We start from the raw sequence: 26,956 nt of genomic DNA, 5'->3' as shown, positions 1-26,956 counted from the left end.
TATTTTTTATCCGCTAAGTAAGAGGTATACTTATTGTCGTAATAAGCTGTCTAGGATAAGCCGCCGTAGTCGGTAATAACGCTACCTCTTTTAATAATTAATACAAGGGTGTCCTCGTTTCGTATAGCGTTAACGTGTCGTCCTTCGGGGACTTTCCGATAATCCTTCCTCGGGGCTTAATATTTTCGAGAGTAATGCCCTTTTTTTTAATAGTTATAGCAGGTAATACTTTATTTTTTATCGTTTTTATCGTACTTAATAGCGTCGAAATTTATAAGTTTATTATAATAATTATATACGGTAATATTTCTAAGCTATATATTATAATTATAACGTAATTATTTTATATTAGCTTAAATTTAACTAGTTTATCGTTATTATCCGCTTTATTTTTCCCGGCGTTATTTATATATACGAGTATTAATCTTAATTATAAGCTTTATATATAAAAGAAAATTATCGGGGGTATCGAGCCGGCTAAGTTCGTTCTTAACGTTTTTTTTTTAATTCTTAATAATATATTATAATTTTAATAGCTTCGGTATAATTTAGTCGGGCTATAATACGTTAAAACTCGGCGGTATAAACGGCGGTTAATCCTTTTTACTTAAGAGTTTTAAGCTCTCTTTCTACCTATCGTTTTTCGTTAGGGTTTTAAAAAAGTGATTTAAAGGCGTTTTCGAAACTATCGTAACTTTCGAAAATACGTTATACCTCTGTACGGCATAGTTTAATTTACTAATTATTTTTTATAAGTTCGTTAAAATAAAGTTTAAATTAAATAAGTACTTTACTTTTAAAAAACGAGGCGGCGTAAATAATTCCCTAAGTAAAGTCTTCGAACATTTCTTTATAAAACCGCTAATAGGTTTTAATTTAAACGAGGAATTTTCAGAGGTTCCCATTCGTCCCGTCGAATAGCGTAAATAAACTGATCTTTATCCTTTTCTTTAAAGCGATAAGGGTTTAAATAATATTAGCGGCGGTACAGAAGAGTTATACTTTTTCGCATAACTTACCGATATCGGGTATCTATCTTAGGTTTTCCCGTATTAAAAAGGTATTACGTTCCTTTTCGAGCTTAGCGTAATAGTATTAATAGTTAGCGTTTTTTTACTTAAATTCCTTAATTCGTTTAGTTAACGCTTATCGGGTAAAGCCGTCGTCGCTATTATCGCTATCTACCTTTATAGCGGGGTCTCGTTAAGGGGTACTCGCGGTAATAATAAAAGCCTTCCCGTAACGAGGGGATTATTAAGTCTAGGTATAAATATAGTTTTTATAAGTATTATTATTTAAAGGTTTAAGTAATAACTTGTAAGAATAAAAGTAATTAAAATATAACGAACGTTATTAAAGGTTTAAATAAAAACTTAATAAAACGTATTAAAAGGTTTATATTTAATAATACGAAAAAGTATTTAAACGTATAATAAAAGTCCGCTTTTATTAATATAATATATAATAACCGTAAGAATAAATATAACGTAAAGGTATAAACGTAAAAATATTTATAATAAAATTATTAAAATAATATACTTTATTAATAAATTAAAATTAATACTTAAATTAATTACTAAAATAAAAAGTATTTATATAAAATATATAAGGAACGTTTATTATTATATATCTAATCCCTTTTTTACTAATTCTTCTAGCTTAGTAATTTATTCCTAATTTAGTTAATAATCCCCTAAGCCTCTAAGCTCACTAGCTCAATAGCTTATTCTACCTAAGCTAGTAATCCTTATAATCCGTTACGTGACCTCCGTCCTTTATCTTTTTTACTTAGGAGCCCATCCGGCTTATCGCTAATGGCGGAGTATTTATATAAGGCGTTAGTCGGTCGCGAAATATAAGTAAGTTTATATTAATATAACTAGCGGTTCTATCGGTGCTGGTAATATCGTAGCCCTGTCGGGGCATCGTAGTTCCGTGCCGTTAACTTATAGGTCTAGGCCGTATAATTAGGCTAGGTCGTAATATTTTATTATTAACGCCGAAAGCCGTTATAATTAAATCTAACTCTAAATCTAAAATTAAAACTATTGTAGAAGCGTTTCGAGACTAAAACGGTATTTTTAAGATTTTATATTAATTTTTAATTAAATTATTCCTATTATTATTATGTAATATTATTATTAGTTTTTGGGGTCGCCGTTGCATGAGGTGACCGTAGCACCGTCAGCTGGCTTACCCAGTACGACTTCCGGGATTTGTGGTGGCAGCTAATGCGGCCATCGTCTACCTGATTACTCCCTTGCAGCTTTACCGGACTGTAAATGCCGTGCTGATGCTGATTCGAACCACGCCAAGTCAACAGCACCAATGATGAGCCGCTAAGATTACTTTCTATTTGCTGTATTTTTTACGTGTGTCTTGGGAGATAACAGGACAATCCTCTTTACTGGGCGCATATATATAATGTAAGGGGGGTGGCTCCGCGGTTTGCCGGCGTCTGAGTTGGTCACTCCTTATCATTAACTGTTCGTACTTCAAGTTAGCCATTCAATTTCGCAAGTCTCTCTGGTCAATAGTAGGTAATTCAGGTAAGAGCCCTTGTTTATTTGGGTAATCATATTATCCATCTAACCACTGTTTCCATCCAGCATCATCCTCATCATGCCCACATTCCAACACGCCGTGGCCGCAGGCAAAGTCACGATCGTGCAAGCCCAGGAGCTCTTCGACACTCTGGCCGGTATACTAGTGGCAGTGACGACGACGACCAGCTCTTCGCGGCGGACCCACCCAAGGCCATGGCGCTCTTTCTCCAGGGCGCGTACGTGCCGGATCGCCAGGCCAAGTGCGAAAGCCGGGAGCCCGGCTCCGCCCCGTCGAGTACCGCGGGGTGGTCACCGCCAGCATGGTGTACCACCAGGTGCCCATCATCGACCACTTCCGGCGGGTCGACGGGGATACGCTGCTGTGCGTGATGGACAATCTGCAGGTGCCGGGGCCGCCGTTCTTCTTTGTGCTTCGTCGTCATATGTAATTCGGGCTGGATTCGAGGCCGAAAGTTACATGAAATCTAGGAAGTCTTGAACAGCCGAGGCAGATGTTAAAAGAGATTACATCAAAAATTAAGTACATCTTTCGTGAAAGTCCCAATGACTCGATGTAAACATCACGTTTGTACACGCCTGATTTCAGCGGGGAGTGAGGACTATCAACGATTGATGCTGGTGAGAATATTTCACGAGCTTCTGTTGTTGGCTATCGAAGTGCATGGCAAAGAAGCCTACCTTCGTCTTGTATACCGGCATATGTCACCCAAAACCACGGCCGGAGGTCTGGGCAGGGATAGCTTCTGGTGGATCAACCGGATTCTTGTCCAGGGCTGTCACAGTAGCTTGCTGGCGACAGGGTTACCGCCGCTAGACGGCTGGCATGGGACCTAAGGTGCAAAGCAGAAACTTTGCCCTCATCGTCGTTACACCACCTTCTTACTTGCACATTCCTACCATGCAAGCCGGGGACCAGTTGAGTGTGGTAAGCGACTTTCGGGGTTTATTCCTTCCTATTCTTGTGTTTATTCCTCTCCATTCCAGTGGTTATTCCTTAATATTCCAGTGGTTATTCCACTTGATTCCATTATTTCATGGGAACTGACTGCACAGTACTATAGCCGGCGCACTCAAGAAGACGCAGCATTGGAAAGTCTTTCAACTTCCATCTACCAGTCAAACTGCTGTCGGGGAAGCAGATTATGCGGTTTGCCCGCATGCTAGATCAGAGACTGGTCTCGTTGCCGACTCTCTCTGCCGGGCGAAACCAGCTATGGCGTTTGCTAGGGCTCTTTTGCAGGCCCATGCAGCCGAGGAAAAAGGCCGCCATCCCATCATTCTGATGGAGGGAGCACTGGTGACGGTGGGTGCAGAGACGGAGAGGTTTGTGTTGGACCTCGTCAAGGACGAGTTCACGGGCAAGGGCTTCACGGTCGTCATGGCTGGGCGCGATCAAGCAGCTATTGCGAGAGGGGGTGGACGATATTATCCAGCTCTGATTGCGTGCGTGCCGTCCAGCTGGGTCAGCGAGCGAGCAGGTATCCGCTTTCGGATGGTTGCCCTCTACCCCCGAGGGGATCTGTTAATATTGTGAGGTGGTAGCCCGGGTGCTCGGAGTGCATAGGCTCATTGGCTTGCAATCTTGGATGTATTCACTTCCACTTTGCTTGCTCACAGGCAGCGAGAGACAGACGCGGGACACACGATAGTTTTTATTAAGTTGTTTGTCATACCAAAAGCCCTTTTTGGGATGTTTCTGTTTGCTTCCTGCCTCCAAGTCACATGTGTGGTGGTGTGTTGGTGGAATGGTGCCCGCCTTACCGTCGCAGTGGATGCCACAATGGGGGCGGCATTGCAGATCTTGGCGGAGCTAGCCAAAAGAGCCGACGACGGGTCTGGTTGGTGGTATTATTCCTTCGTTTTACTGACATGGCAAGGTACCTGCATCTGCGGGGTAATCACTTACCCCCAGTTTGTGTGTAGGAAGAGTCCTTGGCTGCTTGGCCGTTCGGGGTAGGGAGGTAAGAGAAAGGTTGCAAAGGACTCGGAGACGGGGTGCGAGGGGAGGAGTCGGAGATTCTGGCGTTTGGGGTAAGCGTATGCACATGCGAGAAACAGGCTGATGTTACATGCAACGGACGGCTGGGGATGGCCTGCTTCTGTCGCGGTTGGGTTTCCTACCAACACCCGCAGACGGCCGGACTTCTTCCGCAAAAGGCTCGTTATTGACCTTTTGATTGCAAAGCGGAGATCGTCGTCTGGCCTTTTGCAGCCGGCTGTGAGGACCAGCGGTAGTTCGTTGATATTATAAGACTCCCTCCCCCCTGTTTCCGCGCGCTTGAGACCCAGAGATCCGAGTCTCGTCTTCTATTATCTCGTTCCGCGCGTCGCTCACTCACCGAATCACCCCACCATAAGTGTCGGTCTGACCCTGAGTTCCTCGCTCATTTTCCGTGCTTCATTTCTGTCTCATATCTTCAGGGCATAGTACAGGGAGAACAGAACTGATCACAGGGAACAGTCATGCGCCACACTTGGATCATCGCACTCATGGCCAGCGCCGGTGTTGCCCACCCTCCCGGCGCTCCTAAGCCCGGCAAGGATGGCAAGTTCACCATCGAGTCAAAGGGTATTATGGCGCAGGCAAGTACCCTGGATATGCCGCCAAGTGACCAAGTTGGGCTATTACTAACAGAGGTCACAGTTCATCCCGTACGGTGCCACATTGACCAACTTGTTTGTCAAAGACAAGAACGGCGAGGACGTCGATGTCGTTCTCGGATACGATGACATTGAGTACTACCGTAAGAATCCCCGACCGATGGGCACACTATTTCCATGAATGGACGAACACCCTAACAGTCGTCTCTTTCAGCCAAGGACCCCGGCCACCCGGTGTACAATTCCATCCCGGGTCGTTACGTGAACCGCATTGGCAATGGTCACTACGAGCTGGACGGCAAGATATACACCACGGAGAAGAACGACGGCAACAACACCCTGCACAGCGGCACCAACAACTGGTCTTACCGCACCTGGGAAGTCGCCAGCGCCAAGCCCGACTCGGTCACCTTCTCCATCTACGACAAGTCCAACTCGTCGCAGAACATGCTAGGGGATGTCGAAGCCAGCGTGAAGTACAGCGTCAAGGACGGCGTGCTCAACATTAAAATGGACGCGAAGTCATTGGATCGCGCTACACGTACGTTTCTATGACTTTCGAGAGGAGGCAAGGGATCTGGCTAATGTTTCTCTCACAGCACTCATGCTGACGCATCACACATACTTCAACCTGGATGCGTTCAAGAACCCGGACACCGACAAGGTCTGGGAGCACACGCTGCATATGCCCGTAAGCAAGATACTACCGCCATCCGAGCCAGCCCCGCCCGCGCTATATACTGTTACTCACAACTAACACATCGTTCTTCTCAACATACAGACTCGGCCAACTACCTCGAAGCCGACCAAGGCGCCCTGCCCACCGGCAAGATCCTCAAGGCCGCCCCCGGCAGCATCAACGACTTCGCGAGCGCGGACGGCCTCGCCCTGGGCCACGCGCGCGACCAGGCCGGGTTCGGCGGCAACTGCGGCGCGGACGGCGCGTGCGAGGGCTACAACGGCTACTTCACGATCGAGGGCAAGCCCGCGGACGACGCCGTCGTCGTCGACCTCGCGAGCCCCTTCTCGGGCATCCGGGCCGAGCTGCGCACAGACCAGCCGGGCGTCGTACTTCTACTCGTGCAACTGGTTCGACGGGACCGCGCCGCTCAAGAGCACGCAGGGGCTCGCGGACCGGCGCAACGTGACGCGTTCGTCTTGCGTTGCCATCGAGGCGCAGGACTATGTCGATGGTATCAATCAGTAAGTGCTTATTCTACACGAACCTCCGATAACCTTTTCAACGTTGCCCGGAGTCTGTATTCGTGTGATTGTCTTTCTGCTTCTACATTTCTGTTTACCCCGCTGCCAAGAAATCGCGGAGAGGATCATGCGTTTTTCATACAGGGGACGAAAATGGGGGCTGCTGTTTATACTGATGCTTGATAACTAACCTCAAACACTCATACAGTCCGGGGTGGGATCGCCTGGGTTCCCAGATCAGCGGGCCTGGGGAAAAAGTATAGCTGGGAGAGTTCTTGGACCTTCAGCCAGCTCTGAATAGGAATGAAGTTAGCTACATAGTTCTTGACTGCGCGATTAGGAATCGATAGATATGACAAGTATTTGGACTAAGGATCGTTCGATAGCACTGATGTAACGATTGGACACACTATCAATCTTATCCACCTACTCTCAAACCTTTGGAGCATGAGCTCCTCTTTGGCGGTTGCTGACCGTGAAAACGTTCTCGTTTTTTTTCTTCTCGTTTTTTCCTTTCCTTCAATGGCTGATTGTTATGCTGCCATGAATACTCGATGCAGCAACACAGTGCACTGGGCATGCCCATGCAACCGCATGTCAGCGAGCCCGACAAAACATGCTCAGCAGTTTGCTTACACGCATGCTGACTGAGCCTTGACACACCAGACCGTAGTTGGAAATGGGGACCGATCCGGCTCTCCGTGTTCCGGGAGCAACACTTGCATAATATGCCATGGCGTACTACCAACAACAGCATGATGCATGCAACATAGTTGACAGCCAACAGCGGGCCCACGGAAAACTCGCTGCTCGTGCATGCGTAGGATCTGGAACCTGGCACACATGTTTATCGGCGGTACGTAGCAAGTAAGTTAAGTAGTCCCGACATCCAAAGAGCGAGCACCAGAGCCAAGACCTGCGGGCCATTCCCACCTTTTCTCCGCATGAGCGTGGTGGCATGATGGTATGCAACCCACCAACCAACTGGCCGGGATCCTGCCCTGGCCTTTCGTTTGAGCTGAGAGGGGGGTAACGGTGACCGATGTTACTCCATGCACATATTCTTTCACTCCCAACCTTTTCTGTGCGTGGAAATAAGCATGCCTAGAAGCTCACCGAAGTGATTGCGGGAAATGCGGATCAAGCCAGTGACATCTATTGACTCAAACCCCAGGACTCCACAGAGCACGAAGACTCAGCAACAGGTTGAAGACTTGTGAAGGAAGTAAATACGTCAAATACATATATACTAAGAAGACCATCGTTCATCTACTCTACATCAAGCCCCATACCAGCAAACACATGTGTCCACTCAAGTATGGTGCTGGGTAGACTCATCACAAGCACTGCGAGTAGTACGGATTCTGGAACTGGCAAGTGCTCCCCCTGCGCACAAGCATAACTCCCCGTCCAGTCTGCGCCGCCGCACTGCCCGTAACGCGCGTTGGCCGTGACGGCGGGCAGGGCCAGGATGCGCTCGGCCGCCTTCTCGGCCACGATGACGATGTAGGACGACGGGTTCGTCGTCACCATGCCGGGGAAGATGGAAGCGTCCACGACGAACAGGTTGTCCGTGCCGTAGACGCGCGTGTTCAGGTCCACCACGGCGGTGCCGTTGTTCTTGCGGCCGTCGTCCGTGCCCATCTTGCTGGTGCCTGTAGATTATGCTATCAGTACGTGCGGCTTCAATTGCAGGATGATGAAGAGCGAGAGAAGGGCGTGCGTCCGGACTTACCGATCCAGTGATTGGCGCGACGGTTGGAGGTGGCAACGACCATCTATAGTATGAAGTCAGCGTAATGTCTCTTGAGTTGAGTAGATATGGAATAGTCAGTAAGATGCCTACATTGTTGACAAAGTCCTCCACCGACTGGTCCGGCGCCGGCACCATCCACTTCAGCCCCGGGATGTTCTGCGCGTTGACAGCCGCCTGCACGTTCTTGATCCCCTGGATCACGGCCGCGACGTCCTCGGGGTCGCGCAGGTACGGCACCGTGGACACGACCGTATTGAGCGCCGACGTGATGGTCATGCGCCCCCGCGACGTCGCGCCGCGGCCGAGGTACTGGCTCATGGTCATGGCGTAGCCGTTGTCGACGCCCGCGCTGCCCTCGACGCGCGACGTCCACTGCAGCTGCCGCACGATGCCGTCGGCGCCCGTGATCTCGTCCCACATCATGGGCCCGATATTGGGCGCGGCCTGGGCCAGGATGCCCGCGCGCCCGCCGAGGTAGAGGCCCTTGTCCGTCGCGTTGGGCGCGTCGAAGGCCTCGTAGAAGTCGTAGAAGACGACGTCCGGGGTGCTCGATCACGAGGTCCGTGTTGGTGTGGTCCTCGAGGTTGTACCCGACGGGCAGGTTGATCCACTCGTCGCTCGACAGCATCGTGGCGCCGTCGGCGGCCGAGGCCTTGACTACCTCGAGCTGGTCCTGGGGCCCGATGCCGCTGCGCATCAGCAGCTTCGCCGAGCCGAAGGTGCCCGCCGAGAGGATGACGCGACCGGTGACGGGCGTCAGGTTCACGACGCCCTGGTAGCCGCCCTGAAGGTAGGGCTCAACCTCGAGCCCGGTGACGTGGCCGCCCTGCCGCACGACGCGCTTCACCGAGGTCTGCATCCACAGTTTGAAGTTGCTCCGCTTGCTGGCGGATTCCAGGTACGTCGCCATAGGCCCTCCGCGCTCGCCGTGGCTGTACATGTAGGCCGTGTGGCCGAACGTGTGGTTCTTCTGGTCATTGGCGGCGTTGGCGGTGACCTCCTTCCAGCCGCCCTTGCGGAGGCCGGTGGCGAGGACGTCGTACCCTTGCTGGAGGTAGAGCTTGCCGTCCAGCGAGGGTGGTCGGTGCCGGGGATGCGCGAGAAGACGCGGCTCGTGGCGCCGGCCATGTCCGAGGCCTTCCAGCCGCTCGGGAAGTTGTAGTCCCAATCCGTGGTGTGGGGCTTCCACCACAGGCCGGCGTTGATGGCGGTGCCGCCGCCGAGCACACAGCCGGCCATCTGGTCGGTGTCGGTGCAGGCGATGCCGGCGGAGTCTTGCCAGATCTCGTTGCACAGGCCCGGCACGTCATAACGGGTCAGGTTGGTTCCGTCCAGCCACGCAGGCTTGTTGTTACCACCCCAGCGACCGGAAGAGGGAGGGCCCTTCTCGATCAGCAGGACGCTCTTGCCGGACTCGCTGAGCTTGTCGGCCAGCGGGATGCCACCGGCACCGGCACCGACGATGACATAATCATAGGTAGTGCCGGTGGGACGGGTACACCAGTAGGAGGCGCGGTAGTGGTGGTGGGAGGAGCGGTCGATGAACTTGTAGTCGTTGTCGGGCTGCCTCCACTTCCACCACAGCCAGTGACGGTCTTGGTCGCAAGAGCAGCCCATTCAGTGTAGGAGGGGTTGGCGGCACTGCTGTCGAGCTGCGCACCGAAGATGCCCTGGGCCTCGTGCTGCTTCATAACCACCTTGGCGGGACACTCGGGACTGGTCGGGTTGGAGACGGCAGAAGCCCAGCCGAGAACCATGACGCCAGCGCTCGTTGACGCGGACCCAGTGCTGCCTCCCTGGTTCCAGCTCAGGCAGTTCTGGCATCGGAAGATGACGGAGAACCCATCGGAGCCGGTGGTGGAGGAGATCTGCGTCAGCTTGGCGTCGCCGGTGTACTGCACCCGGCAGGTCGTAGCCAGTCGCCCACAAGAAGCTGGTGTAGACCTCAGTCTCGTAGGGCCAAGCCATCAGCAAGAGACTGTTGGTCATGGGTCCGCCCAGGAGACGCCGCACCAGCCATCCTCGGTGGTGCCAGTCGAAGAGCATTGCTAAGCCAGTCAGCATGGGGCAGGTAGAAGGGTTTGGTCGTAACCGGGGGGGGGGGCTACCTACAAAGATTCCAATGAACTCATCGGCATCGGCAGTCAGGGCATCGGAAGGTAATGCCACACCGAAGGTCATGCCACTCGAGACAGGCCAGGTATCAAAGACAATACCAGTATCGGCGTCAGTGTAGTGGGTGGGTGTCCCTGCCTGGGCCCATGCTTGACGCACATCTAATATGACCCGTCAGCTTATGGTCAGGGAATGTGACAGACGGACGACATGGGGAATACACTTACTTGAGCCCACTGCAGCAAGCAGGGACAGGAGGCGAACGAAGTGGCCCATGTTGACTGACTTGTGATTGACGTGGCAGTCCGAGGTTAGGGCAGGTACGCTTGAGAAGACCTAGTGACTCAAGAGCGTCAGACCAGCATTGTTGCGCGGGACAACGTCGAGATATATAATTCGCATTGTCGGAACTGTAGGCTCGACGATCCCACGGAGCCCCATCGATCGAGGTCGGAGTGGAACTGCGGCTTCCTAGGGTGGGAGACACAGGACGTATTGGGACACGTTGTGATAGGAGGGAATTCTTTCCATGTGCCAGTCCCAGTCGATCCGGCCGGATCCGAATAGCATTGGGCAATAGCGTCGTGCGGATTTGAGACTGCGGAAAGGCTGAACCGGGTTCCAGCTGACTGAGGTTCTGCGAGCCGCAAGACCGACGAGAGGTCGTGAGCAGGGGATTAGTCAGGAACCTCCCTCAGCGCCAGGCGGCACCACGCTGATAGTAGTACCAAGCAGCTGGGCTGACCGCAACCCTCCTTCTCATTTCCGGGTCCCAAGCCACGGTATCAGCAACTGTGGAACCGAGACGCCCAGCAGTAACTGTTGGCAGCGGCTCGTGTGTCCCGTCTGAACGAGCCAAGGATGGGGGTGACGGTCCAGGTGGCGGCGAGTCAGTCAGCGAGTTCAGAGGGGCGCGCAGAACCGGTTGGCGTGTCTTGGTGGTTACGAAAAGAACCAAAATAATAATCCCGCGTCCGTCAGCCCAGAATGGCACGGACTCCAATGCAACATGCAGGCAGCACGGGGTGTTCCAACGAGATGTCCCCGATGCAGCACACCGTTCATCTGTCGACCTTCCGATTTGGGCGCGGAGGCAGCTAAACCAGACCCCGCAACGGCGGCCCGAAATACGCGAGATTGGCATAAAATGGGCGCAATTGGAGAAACAGTGCCCCAGAAAAAGCCCTACTGGACGGCCTTAAATGCCCTGTGCACCCAACAAATCCCCTGTGGCTACAATATGACCAGCACAGCACACCCACCTAACCTGCGTCTTCGGCTTGCTAAATTAGCCAAATGCAACGATGCAGATTACCATCTTTCTCTTGCGATGCACGTCAAACCCTCCGTTTTAGCACTTCCTTCTTCTTGCATGTAAGTATAATGCTATGGCCTAGCCCGGCTCCCGGCGCTTCTCTTCTTGCAACAATTACGATCCTTGCGACTTCGTGCAGAGATGATGACCTGGTTCTGCAGCACACGCCTGAGCACGTTTTTCACATGTGGGCATCAAAAGAGCTTGGCGCTTTTTACATGGTGCATCACATTTGCCTACATACCTACCTGTACGGTCAACGTCCTGAACAGGATTATTCTGTCTAATGCAGTATCTTCGGTCCATGGTGATAAGGCATTCCGATTATGACTGGAGCAAATTCTACAGCAATTGCAGGAGTAACGAAACTGGAAAGTCTCTCTACTAAGTGGAACAGATAACGAGAAGTCTTCATGAACAGGTTTGGTGGGTTACGCGACTTCGGTAAAAGGGACAAGTAACAAGTATACGTTAAAGGAAAAGCGATGATTACGTGGCGACTTCTTTATTTCAAATTGATATCATGGGGGTATTCGCTTTTAATTATCTTCTATAATGTAATATATCATCCATCAAGACCTCTACAGTCTCAGCCCCGAAGGCGGGCCCTGCGCGGACCCGGCGACGGCGCCCTGGGCGATCTGCAGCGTCTCCGCCTCGTCGTCGTGAACGACGAAGGCCGACGCGTAGAAGGTGCCGCCAAAGGTGCACTTGGGATCACCCAGCTGCAGGTTGAGGCGGCAGGTGTTGGGCTCCAGACCGGGGCCCTGGCCATGCTGCGGTAGGGGATCTTGACCGTCGCGGACTTGCCGTCCTTGCCGGTGAAGGTGAGCTCGAAGCCGGCGTCGAGCGGAATGTCGGCGCACGGGGACGGGTAGCGGGGGCTGATGAAGGGCGAGTCTTCCTCGAGGCCGGTCGCGGCGAAGAAGGCCGTGTCGTTGGTCGGGAGCGTCATGCCCACGTGCCCGAGTCCATGAGGCAATCGGGCACGTTGGCCGGGTCGGGGACGGGGAGGACCGTCTTGTTGGCTGCATCGCCGTTGATGTGGGCGGCGCGCACCTCGGGCATGGCCACGTAGTAGTAGCCCTTCTCCTCCTGGTCGACACCGGCATTATGCAGCGTGACGAGGTCGCCGGTGTACTTGCCCTCGGAGGGGACGGCGCCGAGAGCAGCGAGCCCATCTGGGGCTCGTTGATGTCGGCGGGCGGCGCGTCGAACCACATGGAGAAGACGGAGCTGGCGAGGCGCCCTTGCTTCAGGAGCTCGGGGTGCAGCTCGGGCCCGCCGCCGACGGACGGGATCGGGGCCAGGCCCATGATGCTCCGGTCATAGTGGGCGCCCTCGCAGGTGGTGCTGCGGTCCTTGATGTGGATGAACTCGCACGAGGCGACCTGGACGTTGGGGATGGCGGGGTAGCCACTGCCAGCAAAGCTCATGGTGTCGTTGACGGCCGTGGGGCAGTTGATGATCTTGCCGCCGCCGCCGTAGGCGAAGGTCGCGCGCTGCTCGTCGTAGGGGCCGGTGTGGGTGCTGGACTCGGGCCAGTTGAAGGCCGGCTCGACCGTCTGGTTGCACGGGCCCATGACGCCGAGGTAGGGCGAGCCCGAGTTGACGATCGCGTCCGGGCCGGCCACCCAGAAGCCGTAGCTGCCCGTGTCGACGACGGTGGGAATGGCCTCGGAGGCCGGCGTGCCCCACGAGATGTTGGTGATGACTTGCTGGTCGAGCAGCGGCTGGTAGAACACGGGCATGGCCAGCGTGCTGGCGGCGGGGGCGATGGCAACCATGGTGAACGAATGTAGACAGTAGTACTGTACTGTGTTTAAAAACGAGAGTAGTGAGTGGGAGTTGGTTGCTGATGGTGCGTCTTCTCTCAGCTTTGGAGCGAAAGGCGCGAGTTCACCCAGATGCTATATAGTTCGTCTCATAGTTCCAGGTCCTCGGAACCCGGATCCCCAAATGGTGCCATGCCAGGATAAGGCTCGTGTTAGTGGAACCCCGAACTCATCACGAACTTTTTTCTTCTTTTTCAGATAAAATTGGCGGGGTTGCCTTCCGCATTAGTCAAGTGCCACCGTGCCGACCAACAGGGATATGTCCTGCTTTGCTTTTTTTAGAGGCAAAGTCCACCAATAGACGGGCGCTAAACCCCAGGGGCTAGGGCAGTGCCGGCACCATCACCCAAACCAACCCCTGCATTGACGTGAAAGACGGGGCCGGAAATGAGCGTCGTGATGGGTCAGTACCGAGCTAGAGCCCCCCGAGCTATGCGCGATAGCTTCTAATGCATTGCACTATTCACCGGCATTCAATGGTCAATACGAACTTTTCCAATGTGGACTCCCAGCATCATGATCACACCGACGATAAGGTGCCGAGGTCTACTCACCGCTATATAAGTAGCCTAGGGTATATGAAGTTGTGTCTTGCCTTTTGTGTTCCAACCCACAGTTCGTTCGTTCTGAATCCAACTCCAATAGCCTTCTCAGAATGTTGGCCCCTACACTCGTTTCACTATTCCTGGCATCCGGTCTTGTCGCCGGATTGCCTCAGCCAGCCGGCGACCTTGTCGAGCACGAGAGAGCCGCTTCCATCCCAGCGTCATGGCGCTTGGTTCGCTCAGCAACCGACGACGATGTCCTGAAGCTGCGCATCGCCGTCAAGGAGCATCGCAAGCTGGACGAGAACCACATCTTGGCCCGCAGCGACCCCAACTCCCCCTTATACGGAAAGTACCTCGGCGCCGACGAGCTGAACACTCTCCTCGCCGACTCCACCTCCACCAGTGCCCGCCAGGCCTCGTGGGACAAGGTCGAGCGCTGGATCAACCAGCAGAACATCCCCATCGTGCGCGAGAGCGCCCGCGGCTTCGAAATCAAGGTGCGAGCCTCCGAGGCCGAGTCGCTGTTCGGCGCCAAGTTCTCCTACTACACCCGAGACGGCAACGATGAGCCCGTTGCGCGCACCGAGGCCTACTCTCTGCCTCTCACTTTGCGGGACGACGTCGACTTTGTCTACCCCACCGTCCACTTCTTTGACTCAGCCCGTTCTCGCGTCGCAGAGCCGAAGCTGAATCGCCGCCAGCATTTCCCCACTGGCCCCTTCGACTGCTCCAAGTACAACTGCCCCGCCAACCTATCGGCCATGTACAACATCGACTACGTGCCCGAAACGGCATCGGCCAGCAAGCTCGCCGTCGCCGGCTTCCTCGAGGAGTACGCAAGCTCCGAGGACTGGAAGAACTTCATCTCCAAGTACGGCCTCGGCAACGCCACCACCCAGGCCCCGTGGCACGTCGTGAATGTCAACGGCGGCGCGAATATTGACAAGGTCGAAAGCGCCCAGCTCGAGGCCCAGCTCGACCTCGAGTTCACCACCGCCTTCACCGGCCCGCTCAACGTGACCTACCACCTCGTCGGCGGCCGCCCCCCGGCCCTGGACCAGCCGGGCAACGTGCCTGTCCCCGACGACAAAAACGACCAGGAGCCCTACCTCGAGTACCTCGACTACCTCCTGGCGCAGGCCCCGGACGACCTCCCCCAGGTTGTCTCCATCTCCTACACCGACGACGAGCAGGCCGTACCCCGCAGCTACGCGGACCAGGTCTGCGACCGCTTCGGCCAGCTCGCCCTGCGCGGCGTCTCGGTCCTGGTCGCGAGCGGCGACGCCGGCACCCAGGGCACGCGCTTCAGCGACTGCCTCGGCCCGGACCGCGAGCCGCGCTTTATCCCGACCTTCCCAGCCTCGTGCCCGTGGGTGACGACCGTGGGCGCCGTCTCGGGCTGGGGCGGCGTGTCCAGCTACAGCTCGGGCGGCTTCTCGAACTACTACTCGCGGCCCGCGTGGCAGCGTGACGCCGTCGAGAAGTACCTCGCCGGCGGCCAGGAGAGCACCGGCATCCCCGAGAACCCCTGGTTCGCCTGGAACGCGTCCGGCCGCGGCTACCCGGACCTGACCCTGCTCGGCAGCGACTACCTGGTCCTTAGCGGCGGCGTGCTGACGCCGACCAAGGGCACCTCGGCGTCGACGCCCGTCGTGGCCGCCATGATCACGCTGCTCAACGACATCCGGCTGAAGAAGGGCCTGCCCGTGCTCGGCTTCCTCAACCCGCGCCTGTACGCCAGCGAGGTGGTCGACGCGGCCTTCACCGACATCACCGAGGGCGTAGTCAACGGGTGTGCCAACCAGGACCACCAGCAGGCTGGCTTCAAGGCCGCCGTGGGCTGGGATGCGGCCTCCGGGCTGGGGGCGCCGGATTTCGCTAAGCTGAGGAAGCTCTTGACATAGAAGACGAAGGAGATGAAAACATGAAGACGTAATGTAATCACATGAATAAAGTAATGACTGTTATCTAAACCTTTCTGTGTGACAGGGTCCTGTCGAGATCTTGATGTTTCACCTACCTTTCTTGAGGTTGTTCTAGTGCTGTCGATGTTTTTTCACATAAGAACTTGCAAGCACGTGTGCTGCGTTTCCGCTATATATTCCACAATGGAATGCTCCTTTGTTGTCTTCTTTCCAAAGTAACCAGTCTGAGGCATAATTACCATACAGGTTGATCTGGGATATATTGGTTTACGCAAGCCCCAGGGCTCCTCTTATGGTTGCTGATCCTATCAAGCTGGCTACCGTTACTTTTTCTAAAGCATCATTTTCATCATACTCCCAATACTTGTATGCTTCTTTGTATTCTGCGTATCCGGTTGTGTTACCATACTGAGACACCTCATACATACGATAGACTTCAAACGACCGGCTGCACCGCCAAGTTTTCGTTCGCCTACCTCCACAGCCAGCAAACATGGCCAGGGGCAATACTATCTACCTGCGATATCCTCAAGAGCCTCTCGATCCCTCGTCCAGGCCGAGCGCCAGCCTCTTTGCCCGCAAGCAGTATGTGTTCCAGCAAAAGCACGGCCGCTTTGTCTGCAAGCGAGAGCTGGCTGAGAAGCACTATAGCGCCGCCGTAGGAGCCGTCTTCGTGGTCGGCGCCAACCCGCACATCGATATCGTCATGGGCATTACTCCCGAACTTCCGTACCCCAAGCCCTTGCACCACAGGTTCCATTAAAAGCGCGACTGGAAGGACCAGCGCAACTGGCTTAATGAGGAGACTAGATACGGACTCGATGACTTGGAGAGTGGCTCGACAACACAGAATGCGACTTACAGCGTTAGCAAAGCTCCCAAGCACGAGGGTTGGTTCTGAGCGTTCGAGTTGCATCATTTGAAAGAGATGAAGTTTCTTTGTTATGTTGCCTACTACGGACTACACAGGATCTGATGTTCGTTGCTCTCACTTGAATCATGGCTATGCGGTGAAGGCCATCTGATACACTGTGAGTCACTTTTATGTTGCTTCAAGGGTTGGTAAACAGTGTGAATACAGTAGCTAGTCGGTACCTGGTCGCAAATCAAAAGTGAATAGAGTGATTACATTGAATACACTGCGTACGGTGGAAGCTGTGCATGTATTCACGTCACTGAAAGATCCATAGAGCTTTCCCCGATTCCCATCTCTGCTCTCGTTCGTTCTCCTCTTTCCTTTGATCAAACCCTCCTCCCAACAACCAATCCCACATATCACCACACATTTCTCGATTCCCAAACCCTCGTTTGCACATTCGCTTCCGTCATACACAACTCTTCTTCACAGGAGCCCTTGAGCAACGAGCTTTACCTGCATTGCCACGGCCCATAGAGGCATTTTCTCGTAGGCGTGGCCTTGCGAGCGGGATGGCGCACAACACCGCCCTCGCAGCCCTGCTGCTCTTCCTCGTACATCAGTACAGTCTTGTCGACGCTTCATGGGCCGGTCTTCATGCCTCTCCCAACGAGTTTCCTTCTGTCCCTGACTACGGTCCTCAGGTAAGCCAATTCCAAAAGCCCTGTCGTCGAAGTTGTTGCGCGTGGACAACTGCAGCTGACATTGACCCTCTGCGTACGTATAGCCCAATCCTCCCTACATGGTAGACAACCGACACAACTACTTCAACAGTTCTCCCGACAAGGGAACCCAAGATGGCGCTGTTTGGCAGTATTCGGGTAGCTTCGACAACTTCATGAAGAACCTCCGAGCCGGCCAAGTCATTCGCGGCGGCGATGGCGCAGGGCTGAAGCCTACCGACAATGCTACTTCTGCTGTGCCCAACATCACGATCGCTCATCCGACCAATTCGGCGAGATCCACTTCATCTTCGTATTGGCTCACCAAGCTAGGACCTCTTGGCAGTGTGAGTTGTCAATTACCTTCAACACTTGGGAACTTTATTGACAAGAAATGCAGCAACCGCGGGCTGGTTCCGGATACAAGTTCTTTCGCAATGTGGTCGACGACTACAAGGCCGATAACTCTGGAAACACCGATACTACCGAAGCGATCAATGCTGCCATCCAAGATGGGTCTAGATGTGGCAAAGACTGTGGAAACACCTGCACCAAAGGCGCCATCATCTACTTTCCAGTACGTCTCCCCTTGCACACTTTTGGTACTAGATTGTTTACTGACGTTTGACCTATAGCCTGGCACCTATAAGATATGCTCCCCGATCATTCAGTACTACTATACCCAGTTCATTGGTGATCCGACCAATCCCCCAACCATCAAAGGATGCGACACCTTCAAGGGAATCGCCATGATTGACACCGATCCATATATTCCGGGAACGTGAGTTACAGGTGTTTGTACATTGTGGTTTGACCGAATGCTAACACCGTTCAACAGATCTGGCGAACAATGGTAAAACCAACAGCGCCCCCTGTCGAAGCGCTTCTGGTTCTTCTTCTAACCATTTGTCTAGGTACAACAACCAAAACCAGTTCTTCCGGCATATCAGAAACTTCGTTTTCGACATGGCCGACATGCCACTGTCCACGACCGACAATGGCCAGGCCTATGTCCCAACTGGCATCCATTGGCAGACTGCACAGGCTGTACGTGAATCTTCTTCCCCGTGTCGGTTCGACAACAGTATGATTATTCCAAGCGCACGACTGACCTCTTCCAGACAACTCTGCAGAATCTCGTGTTCAACATGCCCAACGCCACGGATGTGAACACTGCGAATCATGTCGGAATTTTCATGGAGAATGGTAGCGGCGGTTTTGTCTCAGGTTCGTTTCCATTGACCCTAACGATATCACCAACAATTGCTAACTCTTCTAGATCTTGTACGTGTCAACGACCCACAACGTGTGTAAAAGACGTGAGAAAACTGACAGAAGCAGGTTTTCATGGGCGGCTCCATCGGATGGCGAGCAGGTACGTTTGATTTCGCGCATGACTTCTTAGAGAAGCTCAAGTTGTTGACAACTTTCTCCAGGTTCACAGCAGTACACGGCCAGAAACATCAAGTTCTATGGCTGTCTGACTGCGGTCCAGATGGTGTGGGATTGGGGCTTCAACTGGCAAAACGTAGGCTCCTCCCGTTGTTATTGCCCACGCTGCAACTCGAGGCATTCCATTGACACCAACTTTCCAGGTCGAGATCCATGATAGCGCGATTGGCTTCAACATCAGTGGCCAAGGTGGTGATAAAGGTCAGGGCACTGGCTCTGTATCCATCATCGGTAAGTCCAAGAGATCCTGCAAAGATGGTGGCAGACGACTAATCATGTACAGATTGTACCATCAACCATGTCCCTACGGCCATCTTGACCAACGGACTGAATGAATCCCCGAATATTGTGCTGGATAATCTTTGGGTCACCAACGTTAGCGAAATCGTCGCAGAGGCCGGTGGTAACACGCTGCTTTCTGGTAAGGGGTATCGGTTGTCTCGTTGTCCTCCTGATCTCGATGCTAACGCGCTCCTCACATCTCAGAGGGTCCCGCTCCCCAGAACATCCATCTTTGGGCAACTGGTAAGCGCTATACTGGCGACGAGGGATTTGACAGGACAGGCCCGGCCTATGCCCCTCCCAAGGGGGCTGGTCTGCTCAAAGATGGAATCCTCTATGCGAGATCAAGGCCCCAGTATGAAGACCTGGACTCCAGCGGCTTTCTTGTCGCCACCACCGAGGGCATCTCCAATGACGGGAGTGGCGACCAGGCTGGTGCCATTAACGCCCTTCTAGAGAAGGCCGCGTCGGCGAACCAAATTGCCTATTTCCCAGCTGGTATATACCAGGTTGGAAGCACCGTCTTGGTCCCCACCGGCTCTCGAGTCCAAGGATCCAGCTGGTCGCAGATCCAGGGTGCCGGGTTCTACTTTGCTGATATGCACAACCCCAAGGTCGTGGTGCAAGTTGGAAACAAGGGCGACGTCGGCAATATGGAGATTGTCGAGATGCTGTTCACTGTGGCAGGACCTACTGCCGGGGCAGTACTCATGGAGTGGAATGTAGCCGCTGCCAGCCAGGGCTCGTCCGCCATGTGGGACTCGCACTTCCGAGTGGGCGGTACTACAGGAACGGACCTGGGCGTGGAACACTGCCCCAAGTCCGGCGGTCGCAAAGCAGAGTGTATCGCCGCTTCTTTGATGTTCCACGTCACTTCGCAAGCATCTGGGTACTTTGAGAATGTCTGGGCATGGGTTGCCGATCAGTGAGTTCTCCTGATGCCGACTATTCAACATCACACTAACTCATTTTCCAGTGACAACGACTTCAGCACAGTAAACCTGACCGATAAGACTGCCGGGCAGGTCGGCGTGTATGGCGCACGAGGAAGTAAGTGGAAGGTGCTACCATGACAGTGTCTTGAAACGGTTTGCTGACTCCTTCACCTCCAGTGCTCATCGAGTCTGAGGGTCCATCCTGGTTTTACGGCTCAGGCTCCGAGCATTCGGTACTCTACAACTATCAGCTCTACAATGCAAAGAACGTAAGTGTTGCTCCGAGTGACAAGCATCAACGGCAACAATCCAACTGACAAATCTTCTACTGCAGATCTACATGGGGCACCTTCAGACGGAGTCCCCGTATTTCCAGCCGGAGCCTTTGGCACCTCATCCTTTTGTTCCCGGAAAGAACTTCCCAGCGGACCCGACGTTCGATGACTGCACGACGGATATCTGTCGAATGTCCTGGGGCTTGCGCATCATTGATTCGACGAACATTACCGTGCACGGAGCTGGTAAGATATCCTCTCTAGCCCATCTCAGCTACACTTACTGATTATAAAAAGGCCTATATTCCTTCTTTAACGACTTCAAAGAGAACTGCACCGACACACACGATTGTCAAGAGCGGATCTTAGAAGTAGAAAACTCGAACACCGTTGCGATATTCAACCTGTTCACTCTTGGAGCAGAGAATATTGCCACGGGAATCGGGTGAGAATCTGACCTGCCACCACTGCTAATAATGATATTACTAACATTTGTCGTCTTTGCAGCAACACGTCACTTCACCAAAACGACACTCAGAGGTAGATTCTAACCTGCCCTTCATTTGGTTTCAGCTAACTAATGCGTATCAAGGGGATACACAACCGAAGTGAGCATATGGTTGCCCGTTCCCGGCCAAGGGAATCCTCAGATTGTCTACGTAGGGCCAGAGATTTGGGCTACCCCGAGTGTTTCATGCTCGCCTCCATGCATCTTGGTGTTGCCCACTAGCCCGTTATCGTCTTCGTCTACCATCGATCCCGGAAACTATACGACAAGCCTGGAGTACGGAAGCCCTGGCACAACCACCATTGGCAACGGACAGGTGATGGTAAGGATTGCCCTGAGAGAGTGATCTGTCCTTGGTCAAATGTAGGCTAACTTGAGCGTCAGACTACGTTTATCATTACAACCACGGTTGTCACCATCGATATTCCCTTGTGAGTCTTTTCCGCTCCGTTGGTCTGGTACATAACTGGTAATTGATACGAAACAAAGTTTGACCATCGGCGGAATGCCCTATTACAACCTGAACGTCACCTCCACCGCGACAGGTGGCTGCTTTTTGGTTTAGCCCAGTGTCGATATCCCGCCCATTGGCGTCCCGTTACCCAACGGCAAGGGCGGCACCACGACGCGCAGCCTGACTCTGCCGCCTTGGCCCAAGGTAAGCCAGGGGCCGCCGGACGGGCCCGGATGGTCGTTGCCTAGCGACCCGTTCAGTAGCGAGGGTTCCGAGCAACAGCAGTCGCCTACAAACAAACGGACCATGACCTTCTTCACGCCCTACAGTACGAGTATCTCGGTGGCCGGACCAACAGTCACGACGATCAGCTTTCCGTCAATCCCGTTTCCGGAGTCGACGATTCATTTCCCTCCTGGCACAGAGCTGCCGTTTGCAACACCCAAGACGACGCTTACTTTCCCTCCTGACTTGAACACAGCGGTCACCCTGCGATATTCTTGCCCGACCTGGTCGGTTGTCACATTCCTGCAAGCGTTCATAGGTCTTTACAATGCGGATTGCAGTCTCATAACTGCTTGGGGATGGCCACCTACCGCGCAGCCCTCAATAACCTCAGACCCCTTTTCATTACCGCCCACGACCATGACTTTCCCGATAACTGGAGGAGCATCGCCCACGGCGTTCGTCCTAGGGGGATATGGCGGAGGAAATAAACCCATCATTTTGACCTTGGGGCCAGCTGAGGGAAACACACCACCCTTCACCTTTACCTTGCCAACAGCCGCGCCAGAACCTACAACAATCGTCTTCCCGCCGCCAGGTATTGGAGGAGGAGCGCAGCCCACCAAATTGACTATAGGGCTGATTGGCGGGGGCGCACCGCCCGCAACTTTGAACATAGAAGGCGCGCCCGGAGGAGTAGCACAATCCTCGGCACTGGCCTTTGGTGAGTTCTGGCCCGGTTGGCTGCGAGCCCCAGCCACGACAATGACCTTGGGGGAAGGATACGACCCGACGACAGTAACCTTGGGCGCAGGCGACGGACGACCCGAGGCGACAACCATGACACTATTTTCAAAGATAGGGATCGTACCCGTGCCCACCCTGATAACCTTAATGGACGCCGGAGGCGCACAGCCCACCACGATTGAGCTTACTCAACCCACGACCGTGACCCTGGGGGGCGGCTGGTGGAACTGGGGAGGCTGGGGTACGAGCCAGGCTTCAGCGTGGGGTCTCAGGGACGGCGTCCGCGGAAGGGCCTCAGCCGACACTGATTACCCTGGGACTCGGCTACAAGCCAACGACGATCACGTTGGGAGACGACGGGGACGACACGGCCCAATCCACAGCAGTGACGTTGGAGGGAGTCGGCTCCGGGACTGTCGAGCCCACCACCATCACCTTTGAGGGGGCCGAAGGCGCGGACCCCACGACCATCCCGCTGACGCAGCCTACGACCATTACCATGCAGGGAGGATGGCACTCCTGGGGAATGGCTCCGGCACCGGCAACGAAGGTGAGTACATCCAGTCAGAGATCGTATGCGTATAACTAACATCTTCCGTGCCAGACATCCAGTGTGTCACCTCCGCTACCAGTCTGGATTCACTGGCCTATGGGATGCTTTGAATTCATCCGTGAAGATGACGATGATCAGGATGATGATGATGACGATTATGATACATCTTGTACTTGGTTTTTCTTCATCAAGGTATGCCCCACGAAACTTATTGACATCGAGGAGCCCTCTTCTGACTTTCCGCTTCTAGATCTGCTCTGGTACAGATAACGGCATTCACATTCATCTTCCTTCATTGCATATCAATTTGCCCCCCGGAATCTACCCTCCGTGAGTTACCATCTGTATCAACACAAGGAGGAACGCATCTAGCAAGTTTCTGACCTTTGTGATACAGTGGACCGCCCCCAAATGGTATATTGAAATTCCCAAAGATGGGGGGTCTCAAAGTGAAGGGTACTCTTCCGCCATTTCCCAAAATCACGTAAGTGGAAAGTTCTCTCGCTCTCCTTTTAGCCCCGAGGCTGACAAAGACCACTAGCATGGGGCGGGATCACAAGGTAACGTACTCGGACGCCCGCTCAACAAACTGCAAGACTCAGACGGCTGACCTGTGCGAAATCACAACCTCTGTCAACGTCGTGTCTGGTACGACCAGCAGGAGCACCAAAACTGGAGACTGTGCACCCATTGTAGGGTGTTCTGCCGTAAGTGTTTGTCGTTTGGACCTCGCAACTGAACCACATTTCCATGATGTGGCACCTATCACCGGAAGAAGCGCCTTGGCACTAATGCATTTTCATATAACAGACCGGCACCGACGAAGGGGCGACAGTCACGTCAATAGCACCAACCAGTTCACCCACTTCGGCCACCTCGACAAGCACCTCGAGCACGTCTAGTGCTTCTTCAAGCAGTTCCTGTCAGCCCACCGCAAGTGGAAACGCGCTCGTGAGTAATCTTATCGTTCCCATTCTGGAGCTCCGACACTACTCGCCTGAGACGCCAATGCTGACACGTGACCACAGAATGTATGCTTCAACGATGCAGTCGTGTACCCGAAAGACCCTACCAACGTCGGGGAGATCCCGGACCTCTTGACCAACTACACGGGCAAATACCAGACGCTAGAGGCTGCTGGCGCGACCGGTCTCTACTGGGTCCCAGCCCTCGACCTCGAGACATACGCGTTGTTGATGGAATCTGTTAGTAACCCCATGTGCTATCCCCTGCCTTCCTTGGCTTTTGCTGGATCATGCGCTGCTAACAATAATTTGGTAAACAGCCTGACGTCGACGGAGTGGACTACTACGAAGAGAGTAACTACAACAATCCGCTTCCCAACCCCCGCGACAGAGATTTTCACCCTTCGGGCTCCATCGTCACAGGAAACTCGAGCGGTCTGCCTGGCCATTTGGTTTCCCGCAATCAGAAATATACCTGGTCCACATTTTGGGAGACGGCCGTCAATTCCCTGCCCAAGAAGATGGCCATGTGCGACCCCGATAGCAATTCGTGCTATTATGACGAGGACACGAACACGCCTTATTACAGGTACTGGTGGGATGACGTAGGGGGGTTTGATGCTCAACTTTCTCGGGGCTGGACAGTATACGTCCTTGATATGCCAGACGGGTTCTGGACGACCCATGATGTACGTATCGTTTCGGTGGTGATGGTTTCTTTTCCCGGCATTGCTTTCCGATGCCGAATGTGGCAAAACGTCTGCCATCATCACATTCTAGGGTTTCTACTGACTGTACTTGATCAAATTACAGGAATTCGAGCGGGCCGAGTTTTCTTACATCCAGAACGACATGACCCTCAATGGGCCACCAACACCCATGGGCGCTCCCTCCCCGGGAGAGCAAATGCACAACTCGGGTATCATAGCACATATCAACGGAAAGTTGCTAGGTACCTGCAAGTTTTGCAGAGTCGTATGGTGCAAAAACAATGACTTTAGCAACTGGCCCAGCAACATACCCAGATGGAAAGAACTTGCGGAATTGTACATGATCTATAGAGACGTGATGGCCAACGACGGCATACTGGCGAACAAAGCTGTGGTCAACATGAGTTTCGGCTGTAAGTACAAACCACCAAAGCGTTACGACATTCAACATGGAGACTGACTATTATCTTGTGAACAGTCAACATACTCGCAAACGCCAAAGCAGAACTAAAAGCCTACCGTAAGTGAAACAAAGATACATATGTCGGTAAAAACAAGTTCGTTTCAGGTCTGACATGTGGGCTAGTAAACATCCTGAAAATGCTAGATGCGGCAGGTGTCGTGCTGGTGGTTTCAGCGGGCAATGATGCCAGAGAGCAGGGCAAGGAGATCTACGAATATCCTGCAAAGTTTGCCAAACCACGCAAAGGCGAAGGCTGGTTGAAGAATTTGATCGTCGTTGGTGCAACAGATCAATCCGGCCTTGATACCGATTGGGGCAATACAGCATCGTATATCACAACCTTCGCACCAGGCGAGAATGTCGGGATACTCGTCAACCCGGCTCAAGGTGCCAATGATCAGTACCGGTTTGATGTCGGGACCTCATATTGTAAGAAGCCCTGAACACAAACTGATCTGGCATGGGGACGTCTGAATGCTAACAGAACTTTTCAATTGTAGCTGCACCACGAGTCGCCGGAATCGCTGCGTATCTTCGCTCCCTACCGGGCCCTTTCCACGAGCCGCTGAAAGATCCCAAGAATGTCAAGAAGATGATATCATTCCTGGCCCACCGCTACGACATCATGCAACACGACCGGACCATACCGAAGGTAAACGCCAGGAAGCGACGCCCCGTTGCCTGGAACGGTCAGGTTACGTTGTGGGACAACACTGCAGCTGCGACGGGAAGCCACAACTGCCTGAAAGATTGGACCACGCGAGCAGTCTGGGACACCATCCACGCGTGCGACGGCCTCGACCCGAACATGGACAACATAGGCAACGGCGAAAGCGTGAGAAGCTGCAGTCGTAACCAGGAGGGGGCCGCGGCGGGGCCATCCTCGATGCTGCAGCGAGAAGACGACCCCAGCGGCGGCGCAGACGACGAGGGCACGTGTCCCTTGGATCCCATGGACCCCAGCGTGCAGGCCCTCACCTTCTCGTCGGCCTCGGTCGCGCAGCCCACCTGCACCGCGGCCGGCGGGTGCGGCGGCACGATGTGCAGCGGGTACTACTGCGCCGCCAGCCCGACGGGGCCGCCGCCCGACCACCAGGACCCCCAGGACCCGAACAACGGGAAGCCCGTGCCGTCGACCACGGTGACGCGCAGCTGGAGCACGGAGCCGGCCGCGCCCACCGCGCTCACGAGCTGGAGCACCGACCTGTCGCCCACGAGTTCGACCTCATCGACGGATACTTCCACCACGACCACGGACGACAACAACCCCCCGCCGACCTCGACCCCGGAGTGCAACACGGACCAGTGCAAGCTGGACAACGGCAATGCCTGCTACTGCGACGCGGACGGCAGCTGCTCCACCGACTCGCCCGACTGCTGCGCCACCGCGACCTGCCCCCTCTGCTTCTGCTCCGACACCAGCTGCAACGACAGTTCGCCCGAGTGCTGCCCCAACAACTGCGCCTGGTCGTGGACCGGCGGCGGCGGCGGCGGCAACAAGAAGATGGGCACCTCGCGCCTGCTCAGCGACCGCCTGGCCGCCCTGGCTAATGCCTCCTCGGGCGCGGCGTACTACGGCTTGTGGTCCCATACCAACGATAGCAGCGGATCCAGGCACGTCGCGGGCTACGACGGACGGCGGAAACCGGACAGCGTCTGCACGGAAACACCCGCATGGTCATCCTCGCCTCTCGACAATAACAACAAGCCGGAAGCCGCCGGACTGCGGACCTGGTACGCGGGCCTGACCGTCTTCAACGACACGTGCAGCTACCTCGCGGGCGTCGCCAACTACTCCAGCGTCGCGGTGGGCGCCAAGGTCGGAGCTCTGACGTGTAGCCGCTGGGCGACGGCTGACTGCTATCGCGCCAACCACACCGACGTGCACGACTGCGGAACGGGCAAGGTGGCGGAGGAGCTGGTATGTCAATGGTAGTGAGATAA

General features: G+C 54.1%; 9 protein-coding genes across 9 annotated transcripts; 6 read left to right on the top strand and 3 right to left on the bottom strand.

Moving 5' to 3' along the window:
• Positions 1-2,622: 2,622 nt before the first annotated feature.
• Positions 2,623-4,101, top strand: PG994_000825 (uncharacterized protein; the record flags this gene model as incomplete). The annotated part of the gene is made up of 3 exons (XM_066852234.1): positions 2,623-2,701; positions 2,757-2,928; positions 3,732-4,101. The coding sequence occupies 3 exons, from the start codon at positions 2,623-2,625 to the stop codon at positions 4,099-4,101; spliced, it is 621 nt and encodes a 206-aa protein (XP_066722866.1).
• Positions 4,102-5,030: 929 nt separating this feature from the next.
• Positions 5,031-6,439, top strand: PG994_000824 (aldose 1-epimerase; the record flags this gene model as incomplete). Its single annotated transcript, XM_066852233.1, has 5 exons — positions 5,031-5,128; positions 5,205-5,311; positions 5,383-5,709; positions 5,950-6,371; positions 6,425-6,439. The coding sequence occupies 5 exons, from the start codon at positions 5,031-5,033 to the stop codon at positions 6,437-6,439; spliced, it is 969 nt and encodes a 322-aa protein (XP_066722865.1).
• Positions 6,440-7,640: 1,201 nt separating this feature from the next.
• Positions 7,641-10,518, bottom strand: PG994_000823 (Cellobiose dehydrogenase; the record flags this gene model as incomplete). The annotated part of the gene is made up of 8 exons (XM_066852232.1): positions 7,641-8,026; positions 8,107-8,149; positions 8,218-8,640; positions 8,684-9,187; positions 9,235-9,699; positions 9,720-10,022; positions 10,072-10,403; positions 10,470-10,518. 8 exons carry the CDS (start codon positions 10,516-10,518, stop codon positions 7,641-7,643), a joined length of 2,505 nt encoding a protein of 834 aa, XP_066722864.1.
• A 1,620-nt stretch (positions 10,519-12,138) lies between these two features.
• PG994_000822 (aspartic peptidase domain-containing protein) lies at positions 12,139-13,344 on the bottom strand (the record flags this gene model as incomplete). The annotated part of the gene is made up of 1 exon (XM_066852231.1): positions 12,139-13,344. One exon carries the CDS (start codon positions 13,342-13,344, stop codon positions 12,139-12,141), a length of 1,206 nt encoding a protein of 401 aa, XP_066722863.1.
• A 703-nt stretch (positions 13,345-14,047) lies between these two features.
• On the top strand, positions 14,048-15,844 carry PG994_000821 (tripeptidyl-peptidase sed4; the record flags this gene model as incomplete). The annotated part of the gene is made up of 1 exon (XM_066852230.1): positions 14,048-15,844. The coding sequence occupies one exon, from the start codon at positions 14,048-14,050 to the stop codon at positions 15,842-15,844; it is 1,797 nt and encodes a 598-aa protein (XP_066722862.1).
• Positions 15,845-16,358: 514 nt separating this feature from the next.
• On the top strand, positions 16,359-16,628 carry PG994_000820 (uncharacterized protein; the record flags this gene model as incomplete). The annotated part of the gene is made up of 1 exon (XM_066852229.1): positions 16,359-16,628. One exon carries the CDS (start codon positions 16,359-16,361, stop codon positions 16,626-16,628), a length of 270 nt encoding a protein of 89 aa, XP_066722861.1.
• A 665-nt stretch (positions 16,629-17,293) lies between these two features.
• On the top strand, positions 17,294-20,674 carry PG994_000819 (glucan 1- 3-beta-glucosidase; the record flags this gene model as incomplete). Its single annotated transcript, XM_066852228.1, has 12 exons — positions 17,294-17,425; positions 17,509-17,790; positions 17,871-18,020; positions 18,079-18,224; positions 18,358-18,490; positions 18,577-18,670; positions 19,097-19,126; positions 19,179-19,316; positions 19,382-20,102; positions 20,154-20,227; positions 20,290-20,381; positions 20,447-20,674. 12 exons carry the CDS (start codon positions 17,294-17,296, stop codon positions 20,672-20,674), a joined length of 2,220 nt encoding a protein of 739 aa, XP_066722860.1.
• Positions 20,675-21,456: 782 nt separating this feature from the next.
• Positions 21,457-22,416, bottom strand: PG994_000818 (uncharacterized protein; the record flags this gene model as incomplete). Its single annotated transcript, XM_066852227.1, has 3 exons — positions 21,457-21,593; positions 21,808-21,877; positions 21,946-22,416. 3 exons carry the CDS (start codon positions 22,414-22,416, stop codon positions 21,457-21,459), a joined length of 678 nt encoding a protein of 225 aa, XP_066722859.1.
• A 1,000-nt stretch (positions 22,417-23,416) lies between these two features.
• Positions 23,417-26,948, top strand: PG994_000817 (Bcser1; the record flags this gene model as incomplete). The annotated part of the gene is made up of 7 exons (XM_066852226.1): positions 23,417-23,581; positions 23,903-24,079; positions 24,160-24,528; positions 24,662-24,962; positions 25,028-25,069; positions 25,157-25,441; positions 25,513-26,948. 7 exons carry the CDS (start codon positions 23,417-23,419, stop codon positions 26,946-26,948), a joined length of 2,775 nt encoding a protein of 924 aa, XP_066722858.1.
• Between the last annotated feature and the right edge of the window lie 8 nt (positions 26,949-26,956).

The sequence above is a fragment of the Apiospora phragmitis genome (genome assembly GCF_038363925.1).
Source record: "Apiospora phragmitis strain CBS 135458 chromosome Unknown utg000001l:1.0-2902119.0:1.0-2906034.0, whole genome shotgun sequence".
In the NCBI taxonomy this organism is placed as follows: Eukaryota; Fungi; Ascomycota; class Sordariomycetes; order Amphisphaeriales; family Apiosporaceae; genus Apiospora; species Apiospora phragmitis.
The sequence above is the reverse complement of the archived record's forward strand: the minus strand, read 5'-3'. Positions and strand labels throughout refer to the sequence as shown.